We start from the raw sequence: 10,471 nt of genomic DNA, 5'->3' as shown, positions 1-10,471 counted from the left end.
CCCTTGAGGGGGGTCCTGGCCAGCCCCAGGCGGGGTGGGCGCCGACTGCAGTCGGTGCTGCCTGCAGCCTGCATCCAGCCCCATCCCCAAAGGCAATCTTGAGCATTGGCACCACTGGTAAATAAAACTACTCTCTGAGGGTCTGCCTGTTTCCTGTGGCACAGCCACCCCCCGACAGCGCAGCCCCCACCACAGCAGGCTCTGATCTGTGGTGTAGTCCCTGATGGGTACTGCAGGAGGCCAAGCCTGTGGCATGCACTGCACTGGGGAGAGCACAGGTACCACTACGATGACCTGTCTGTATAGCCGCATCCCTGCCTACTCTGGCAATGTGTGAAGAGGGCCCAGGGCTGTTGGAGAGAAGGGCTGTGCCCTGGGCCAGCTGTGGGTGATGCTATGGCAGGTGGGGTGCCACAGGACGGGGACCTACCTGGATCCTTGTGATGGGCAATCTGCTCTAAAGCAGGAGAGAAAACTCTGCTGAAGAGCCTGCGGCTTCTCCACGTGGAGGAGGCACCAGGGGTGACGCTGCCTGCAGCACCTGGGCTCCCACAGCTGCTCCCTTCCCTGGTGGCACTGGCATTTCAGGACCCCCCAGAGCCCTGCACTCCTGTAGAGAGACTCATCTCCTCCTCCGTGTGCAACAGACTGTCCTCAAGTGAGCCACCTCAGGGTAATGGAGAGGCAGCAGGCCCAGGCTCTGCAGCAAGGGCTGGTGCTCTGCAACCACAGGGCAGAAACCAGCTGCTTCTTGTGAGCTGCAGACACATCCCCCACAGTGCCCTGAGACACCAGGGACTGACATTCTCTCCCCATCCCACCTTCCTCTCCCCCCACCTCCAGGAAAGAACCAAGGAGCAAAAGTACAGCTACGTTTTCTGGGCTTTTAGTTTGAAAAAAGTATTGATTGAAAGTGTACAACAGAACGAGGTGTGGCAGCAGCACCACAGCCAGATTGTTTCACAAATAAAAACAGAAAGGGCCTTAAATAATTGGGTGTAGATTAAAAAAACCTCAACAGTGAAAAAGTTCTTCCCTCTGAACAGAAATTCACAGGCACAGAAATGGCAACAACCACATGGAGACAATGGGGGGACATCCTTCTTCTAACCATAGGGCTCTGTGCTCACAGGCTGCCAGCTGCAGTGGGCTCCTGTGCTGTGGCTTGTGGCTGCTCCCGCTGCAGCTCTGCCCTCGGCTCCCTCTTTGGAATGGTTACAGATGAACAGTGCGACATGCCCTTGCTAACCAGACCCGCCCCCCACCCCCCAAACCAGGACACGGACAAACAAGGCCTCTGCTAAGGCTAAAAAAAGGACAAGACTTTGGAGTCTTGAGTTCAGCATGTTTAAGAAACGAGAGTCTGGTGAGTGCACAGCAAAGTCCCTGTGCAAGGTCTGCTATTCCAGCTTGGCCTTCTTGTTGTTACCACCGCCATTCTCTTCTGCTGGTGCTGCGAGTGCTGCCATGTCCTCCAGTTTCCGCTTCCCACTTTCAGCAGGTGGGTGTGTATTACGGGGTTTGAAACTGATAATGATGCAGGTCATGTTATCGCAGCCAGTGCCATCCCCTGAGGTGTCTGGAGCCAAACACTGATCCAGCAGCTGAGGAGGGACAGGACAGGATGGGTTACCAGAGAGCACAGACACAGCACTCTGAATAACCTGAGACACTGGGCCCACTCTGGCAACTGACAGCGGCTTAGGGGCTGCCAGGCCAGAACGGTGTGGGCTGGGCTCAAACGCTCCTCCCAACCAGACAGGGGACAGAGCCTCAGCAGCCCTGGTTTTCTGAAAGTGGACAGAAACTCCTTTGGCTTGACAGCAACCCAGAGGTCAGAAACACTAGTCAGGGAGCCAAAGGAACAAGGTCCCAATTCAGACACATCTCTGCTCCTGTTCCAGCCAGCCTCGCAGCCCATGTGCTGCCAGATACCCAAGAGCTGAACAAACCAGTCTGATGAAGAGGGAGGGCAGAGTCAGGCACCAAGCTGGGATGCAGAAACACTGTGTGCTAAAGGGAGTGTGAAGCTCTGGACCTTACCTCTTCTACAATGGATGACAGCGGCCTCAGGACTCCATTCTCATCCTTTTGGGTGATCTTGGACTGGATGAAATCCACCACTTCCTGGCTGCTCATCACATTCCTGCAGCGAGTGGAGAGGTCAGAAGGGCAAGCGAAGGGAGCAGTCATGCCATAGTGTCTGATTAACACCCAGGGTCCTTGGGCCTTCCCAAGGCCCAGCTCCCAAGAAACACCAGAGTAGTGATGCCCAAGAGGCACAACTGCTCCCTCGCTACTCACCAGATTCCATCACAGGCAATGACCATGAAGTCGTGGTCATCATTTATTGTCAGCACTTTGATGTCAGGCAAGGCAGAGATCATCTGTTCTTCTGGAGGCAGATTCTTGTTTCGCTTGTAGAAGTGATCACCTGTAGTGGAGAGAAGGATCACTTTTTCTGTCGTTCGACCCTGGCCATACTGCCTACCTCTGAACAGTGAGAAACACTGCCCTGCTAAAGCTGAGCAGAACTGGAGCCAGTGCTCCCACAACCAGAGCAAATCAGACTGCGGGTGCATCAGACAGAGAAATCTGCCACACGTTCAAGGTATCAACTTTGGCAAGCTCAACATGCTGTTACCACACAAGGGGAAAGAGATGCTTTTGCCAGTTCAGCATCTCTTCACCCCAAACCAAGAGCCACTTCCCACTTCCTGGTGCCACCAGCTGAAATCCTGCAGTAGTGCTTGAGATGAGCTACCCCATGTCTTGGAACAGGACTTGCAGCTCATCCCAGCACTAGCTCAGCTTTGCTGTGGTAACACTAGATGCTCATTTTCCAGAAGCTCAGGCTGTCCAGGGCCAGATATTTCGGTGCAATGCCCACATCACACTGCTGGGTTCAGGTCTTCCCAAACCCTCAGCAGCCAAAGCTCACTTGAGAAAACATCCTCAGCTCTGACTAGCACGCTCACCTGGAATTACATCCTAGGAAGGGACTTCTAGGGCCACGGCAAATTAGTAGGTGGAAATGCCAGTGTCTCCCTAGATAAACAAACTCCTAGTTTCTGTCCTAAATGTGTTTTTACCTCTTTACCCTAGGATAATCATTTTGATGGTTTTGGTCCTTCTGCACAAGTACTCTCCACTCACACCCTTAGCTGCTCGCAATTCCTTCCGTTCTCTCTGTATTTCCCAGTACATTCTCAGTGTTATTGACTACCCTTTCGTTAATGCTTCCCAGCATCTCATTTGCTCAATGTAGCCATTGAGTGGGCCAAGACCCTGTTGGCTGCTAACAGATAAGCCCAGTCTCCTGAGCCATTAATTACTTGCTCATAAGAGACCAAAAGATGAGTACAAACAGCAGTCAGGTGCTGTCTAAAGCACTGCAGCAAGGGGGATGGAGTTTGCGCAATTAAAATGCAAGGGTGGCTCAGGAACAAATAATCTCAAACTGGTATAAAGTTAGGTCCCCAGAAAGCAACATAGCAAGGTCTTTCAAGAGCCTGCTAACATGAAAAAATCCTGTTCAAAAGTCCACAGTCTGGTTTTGAGACAGTATATATGAGGTGGCTTCTGACAACCCAGCTGTTGGCACAATAACCTTGGAGGCTTCACACACTCTGTCCTGTGCTGGAGCCTGGTAGGTGCTAGGTGTTGCTTTCCACTGATGTCTGCCAGTTTCATGACCATTTTCTCTAATTAAACTGAAATCTCACCACATCAAATATTGGACAGGTTCTACTCATCATCCAGTTAAAGACTGTTCCTTAAACTCAGCAGCTGGCAAGTGCTGGAAGCATGGATGTCCTGAGCACAACACTCTGAGGCCTGGCATGCCAGCATTCACCCCCGTCTTGCTCACCGATTGCCCTGGAGAGGTTGAGACCGCCATTCACTCTCCCATCCATGGTGACCTTGCCGCCAGCGTTCTTTATCCTGGCCAGCTCCACCTCATCCTCTGGCTTGTGGTCGTACGACATGTCAACAGCTTTGCCACCTTCTGATACCACGCAGCGAGAGTCTCCAGCATTAGCCACAATCAGCTGCTTGCCCCGGATAAGTGCCACTACAGCAGTTGTCCCACTGTCAGAGCCAGGCTGCAAGAGACAAATGATTTCGCTGAGACTCCTTTCTCTTGTTCCATACTAAGTCAATAAGGGAACCAGCACTAGCCACCACAGGACCAGCAGTGTCCCAAACTCTGAGGTGCTGCATCTCACCCCTTCTTCCCATAAGCACACACAGAACAATGGAGAAAAGCCTGAGGGACGTGTGAAACACAGCAGGAGTGTGTTCATTAAGAGGCAGGATCAAGCAATACCTCCCTTCCAGCCTCACAAAGCATCAGTGGTTCAGGATTCTCCAGTGTTCAACATGTCCTGCTATACCCTCAGCTCTAATGTGCTGATTCCAGCCCCAGCCCAGCTCACGCAGAAGCCTCATTGCAAGTCAGGATATCTCTCCAAAGAGGGAAGGTTGGCACCATGGAAGCTGTAGTCCCCTTTTCCTGACATCCTGGGTCCCTGGGTCCATCTGCCATCACTGCCATGGGCTGAGGAACCACAGCCTTGGCCTGACAAAGAGCAATGCTCTGCCCAGGAGCAGCAGTGGCAGCAGAGCAGTCCTGCTACTGTCCTGTACTCTCCTTCCATGCCAATCCCACAGTGGTTTCTAAGCACAGCAAACCCAGCAGTGGGCGTCAGTCTCTTCTGATCTCAACCTGCTGCCCAGATCCATGTCCTATCCCTCAGCCTTTTGCATAAAGTCAGGCTGTCAGCAGCTGTGTTCAGCTTCAGGAAAACAAAAGGGACGTCTCATTCCCATCTGAATGGAAATAACTCCTTGCTGAGTCCCCCCACCAAGTGCCCTTGGCTCCACACCATACTGCAGAACACAAGAACGGGGTGTGCACCTCCTCTTTTCCCTCCATGCCTGGTAACAACATTTCCTCCTCTTCATCCTCATCCTCCTCAGCTTCTTCAGTGTCATCTTCATCATCTTCATTCTCTGCCTCTTCACTACTGTAACCATCCTCATCTTCACTGCATTCCTACAAGAAATGGAGAGATACCACCAGGAGTCACATAGGACACTCTCAGTGCCCTCCCCAGACAGCTGGTCCCTCCATCCTGGGGACAGATGGTAACTTTGCCTCAGAAGAGTGAGATGACCTAGTACGATTCCCCCACACCTGATGCCTACAATCAGAGCAGCTAGTTTCAACTACCACAGTGAATGAAGGGATGACGCATGCAGCAAGACCAAGGGCTATCCATTATGGCTGCTGCACAGATGAGGGTATGATTCCTTCAGGGTTATCTAAACAATCCCCAACACTCCCATGAGATGGTCTCAAAGTATCAGCCTGAAAAACCTACTCCTAGGACACACCTAGGATGAGCCAGAAGCTCGTAGCTGAAGTACCACAGTAAGCAATGCATTCTGCCCAGCCAGAAGGCCACTCTGTCCCAGTGCTGTTTCCTACCTCACTGTCTTCCTCCTCTTCCTCAACCTCATCTGACTCATCCTCACTGTCCTCAAAAAATTTGGATTTGGTTGTGCGCTGGGGCTTTCCCGTAGAGGAGCAGGAGGGCCCGGCCTCCCCAGTAGAAGAGGTGACGGCCTCGTCACCTTTGCCTAGTTCAGGCTTCTGCAGAGTAGGGCTGTTGCCTCCAGCGCTGGCTTTGTCTGAGGTGGAGGAAATACCCGTGATTTCTTCATCTGGCTTCCCATTCTTCCTCTCCTTCTGGTCGGTAAGCTCCCCTGGGTCAGCCTCTCCATTCATATTTGACTCCCCATCATGCTGCTTGCCTGTCCCCTCTGCAGCGTTCTCCCCAGCTGGAGCTAAAGACTTGTTTTTGAGGTTCTTGGTGCAGTTTTGTCCATAACGTGTGAGAAGCTCCTCAATGGTCATTGTGGCTTCTTCATGCAGAAGAGCAGCTTCCTCATTATCCACTAAAAATGGAAAGCGGGAGGGGGTGAGGACAAAGAGGGTCAGAAAACAGGATACATCACCATAGCAGCAGCTGTGCAGCACATGCTGGCTTCAGCAGTGAGCTGCCCTGGCTACTGCAGACAGGTTTCAGCAATGCTCAACAGACTGATCACTAGCGGGCACATACACAGCCAGGCCTGCACCGTCCCACAGCTTCCAGGTGCTGCAGACAACAATATGCAAATGGCAGTGCAATGGCTTCTAACCACAGCTGATGCATGCAGTCTGCAGATTACTCTAGTGCCTCCGGCCTCTGATGCTATCTGGCTGACTTGTAGGCAGCACAGAGTGCTTAAATTAGATGTAAGGTTGGAGGGTAAAAAGCCTCACATTTCTCAAGTGTAGGCTCATCTGAAGCTGCCGGGGAAGCAGATAGACCACTTTCACGTGCAGATTTGTTCATTAATACTGCAACCAGGAACAAGAAGTTTTTGTTATAGCAGTTGCTCCACAGGCCTTAAGCACCACAAGGATCCCAATCAGCTGTAATCTAGACACTTACACAGAGATGATAGAATAGCTTTAGGCAGTGAATGCAGTATCTCCCAAATGGGACACTAGACAGAAAATACGATGATTTTCCCTAATCTATGAGCCAATGACCACCACTTCCCTATTGACACCCCCTTGGTTATTAATTTTCTTTGCTATTTAATCCCAAACAGAAAAGAAACATCAGTATCCCAAATACTCCTGAAAATACAGGACAAAAAGAAAAAAAACCCCAACCAACCAACAACCCACTTTGTCCCTCTCAGCTACAGAATGAGGGCAAACAAATTCAGCATTTTCAGACCAACATACAGCATTCAAGGTGATGGTATTGCTTTACATCTGCTTCAAGGCTAGTCACAAGATATTCAGCCAAGAGCAGCACAGGATTCTACCCTGGGATTCACCTTCTAGCTGGCTTCACGGTCTGGCAACTACTTGCTGGTGGAAAAGCACACTTGCTCCTTTGTGAGAAAAATAACTGCTGACGAGACCAGAATCTACTTCAATCCTATCTGCATCTGATGTCTGCCACCAGCTTGGGAGAGCTAAGCACTGGACATCACACTGTTTCACAACAGCCCACTTCCCAGCTCAGAGGTTTCTGACACATCCTAGAACTCTGCGCCCTATGGATGAAGCCCTATGGAAAACTGTGACAGACTGGTTTGTTATTCATAGGATTAAGCTACCAAATGAATCAGAATTCCTCTAGTGCCAGCCCAAAGCAACAAAAGGTGCTGAGCAGTTAACTCCAGCTGAAATTTCAGTAAGAAATTTAGACAGAAAACCTTTTGCTAAAGGAGACCTGACCCAACTGCTCTCAGTCCCTGTCCTGGAGCTGCAGTCTTGTCTATTCAGTGGGATCTGACTTACCATCATCTTCATCAGCAACTTTCTCCTTCTCATCTTCATCATCTTGGGGTCGCCCAGCCATCTGAGAGAGCTCTTTAATCACCTCCTCAGTGGTTAGCTTGGCATCTATGGCTAGGAAAGCATCCTCCAGGGCCTACGTATGAACACAGACATGAGAGTGTCCACAGTTTCATCTTCCTCACAGGATGCCTGTGTGTCATGCTGTGCAATCAAATCTTCTGGAACACACACCATACAGAATCACAGAATAGCTGAGGCTGGCAGGGACCTCTGGGATCTGCCTGTTCCAACACCCTGCTCCAGCAGGGACACCCAGAGCTGGCTGCCCAGGACCATGTCCAGATGGCTTCCGAATAGCTCCAACAATGGAGACTCCGTCACCTCCCCAGGCAAACTGTGCCAGTGCCTGGTCAACCTCACACTGAGAAGTGTTTCCTGATGTTCACAGGGAACCTCCTGTGGTCCAGTTTGTGCCCGTTGCCTCCGGTCCTGGCGCTGGGCACCCCTGGAAGAGCCCGGCCCCCTCCTCATCATTCCCTCCCTGCAGGCATTTGTAGGCACGGATTCAATCCCCCTGAGCCTGCTCTGCTCCAGGCTGAGCAGTCCCAGCTCCCTCAGCCTTTCCCCACGGCAGAGATGCTCCAGGCCTTCAGCATCTTGGTGGCCCCTCGCTGGACTCTCTCCAGTCTGTCCCGGTCCCCCTCGGACTGGGGAGAACTGGACGCAGCACTCCCGGGGTGGCCTCACCCGCGCTGAGCAGAGGGCAAGGATCATCACCCCCCTCAGTTGGCAATGCTTTGCCTCATGCAGCCCAGGACGCCATTTGCCGCCTTTACAGCAAGGGCACATTGCTGGTTCATGGTCAGCTTGGTGTCCGCCAGGACCTGGAGGCCTTTTCTGCTGAGCTGCTTTCCAGCTGGGTGCCCCCAGCATGTACTGGTGCTATGGGGTTGTTCCTCCCCAGGGGCAGGACTTTGTGTTTCCCCTTCCTGAACTCCGTGAGGTTCCTGACAGCCCATTTCTCCCACCTGTCCCAGTCCCTCTGCACTACAGAGCAGCAAGACCCTCTGGTGTGCAGCTGCTCCTCCCAGCTTGGTGTCACCTGCAAAACGTGCTGAGGGTACACCCTGCCCCATCCTCCAGATCATTAATGAAGATGTTAAACGCAACTGGAGCCAGTACTGACCCCGGGGTACACTGGTGGTTACTGGTCTCCAACTAGACTTTGCGCCACCGATCACTGCCCTCTGAGCCTGGCCATGCAGCCAGTGTTCAATGCACCTCACTGTCTGCTCACCCAGCCCACGCTCCCACAGCTTCTCTAGGCAGATCTCACGGGACATGGAGTCGCAAGCCTTGCTGGGGGCCTGGGGACAGGATAGCATTCAAAGCCACTGTGTGGAATGGCTCAGCATGCAGGCTCCTCTACTCAGCAGATAGGCTTACTGCAGTCAGCAAGCACAGCCAGCTTGGGATCAGCAAAGCATGATACTTGGGTGTTTCAGCCCAGAGCAAGAGCCACAAACTGATTCAAGTTTGCTTTGTAGGCTATCCTCAGTTTAGATGTAAATCTAAGTTCTGGAGGGACTGCTTTCCCCTCACCTACACCGCTACAGATCCCAGCATCAACCCACAGGATGCCTGATCTAGTGTCAGGTGGTGGAAGCAAGACATGAACTAACTTCTCACCTCTGACAAAAGCTACCCCCAACTGCCAAAAATCAACCCACCAAACCCACTCAAAGAACTGGCCCAGACCTTTGACTGGAATGAGTCTGAAAATTTAAAAAAAAAAAAAAAAAGAAATAGAATAAGGTTTATCTTTGAAAACACAATGAGCACCTGATGTACACTCCTAGAAACAAGGAAGGGAAATTAAAATGGAAGACATGGCAGACAGACCTTGGAAGGACAAGGCCCTGCACATAAGCATTAGGTACCTAAACAAGGGCTTTTCTCTGCATTGGTGCTTACTTGTTTCAGTGCAGAGCTAGATTCTTACCTTTTGCAATTTGCCTTCCTTATAGGCCTTCTGGTCTTTGATTATCTCAGGAAGATACTTGGCACAGTACAGCGCAACTTCTTCTCCTGAAAGAGAGCAGAAATCATTTAAAGAGGCTGGTCCTCTCAAAAGCAAAACACACTCTCGAGCAACTGAATTCCTGAGGCAAATCTTGGGACACAAACCAGAACTAACCCAGACACGGAAAAGTCATGCAGCAACAGACCGCTGGGGATCTCACTCACACCTCCCAGTAGGCTGCATCTCCAGAACAGCAGGATTTGCTGATGACCCCTGGCAAATTTCAACGAGCTCTTACCTGTCAGGTCTGGCATATGCTATAAGCTTCCTGAAAGGGAGCTTAGGCCCATTTTGGCACTTAGGCCAACTGTTTAGGCCCATCCTAACTAGAAAGCTCTATTTTCATATGTAAGCGCAGGGATAAACAATGAGCAGAGGAAAAATGAAGCTTTTGGTCAATGTAAGCTGTCTCTCAGAGCATTACCAACACATGACAAGCAGCACAAAAAGCGTTATGTATTCTAGTGTGTGTTCCAGACCAACGAAAATATGATGCCACAGCCTTGCGATAAGCCCTTCAGGAAGATGGAGGGCCTGATCGGCAGAGCAGTCATCTCGGTACAGGAAGGTGTGCCTGTGTGCACAGCACGAATGAATGGTGGCCAGAACAACAGGCTGCCCAGAGCACAGAGGATAACTTGGACTGACGGTCAACAACTCAAACCAAGTACCCACTCCTAGAGCAGATGAAAGATTTATGAGGAGTCTTATGATTTATGAAACGATTTATGAAACAATTTATGAGGAGTGGCTGACGGAACTGGGGTTGTTTAGTCTGGAGAAGAGGAGGCTGAGGGGAGACCTCATCGTTCTCTGCAACGACCCGAAAGGAGGTTGTAGCGAGGTGGGGGTCAGTCTCTTCTCCCCAGTAACAAGCGATAGGACAAAAGGAAATGGCCTCAAATTGCGCCAGGGAGGTTTAGACTGGATATTAGGAAAAATTTCTTGACCAAAAGGGTTGTCAAGCACTGGAAGAGGCTGCCCAGGGAAGTGGTGGAGTTGCCATCCCTGGAGGT

The 10,471-nt window shown here is 51.2% G+C and overlaps 1 protein-coding gene across 1 annotated transcript; it reads right to left on the bottom strand.

Moving 5' to 3' along the window:
* Positions 1 to 873: 873 nt before the first annotated feature.
* On the bottom strand, positions 874 to 9,460 carry PPM1G (protein phosphatase, Mg2+/Mn2+ dependent, 1G; the record flags this gene model as incomplete). Its single annotated transcript, XM_009699131.1, has 8 exons — positions 874 to 1,604; positions 2,044 to 2,146; positions 2,305 to 2,434; positions 3,872 to 4,106; positions 4,922 to 5,059; positions 5,495 to 5,964; positions 7,373 to 7,505; positions 9,375 to 9,460. Coding segments are annotated over 8 exons (1,499 nt in total), but the record flags the coding sequence as incomplete, so codon positions are not given.
* Between the last annotated feature and the right edge of the window lie 1,011 nt (positions 9,461 to 10,471).

The sequence above is a fragment of the Cariama cristata genome, unplaced genomic scaffold (assembly GCF_000690535.1).
Source record: "Cariama cristata isolate BGI_N322 unplaced genomic scaffold, ASM69053v1 scaffold19584, whole genome shotgun sequence".
Classification (NCBI taxonomy): Eukaryota; Metazoa; Chordata; class Aves; order Cariamiformes; family Cariamidae; genus Cariama; species Cariama cristata.
The sequence above is the reverse complement of the archived record's forward strand: the minus strand, read 5'-3'. Positions and strand labels throughout refer to the sequence as shown.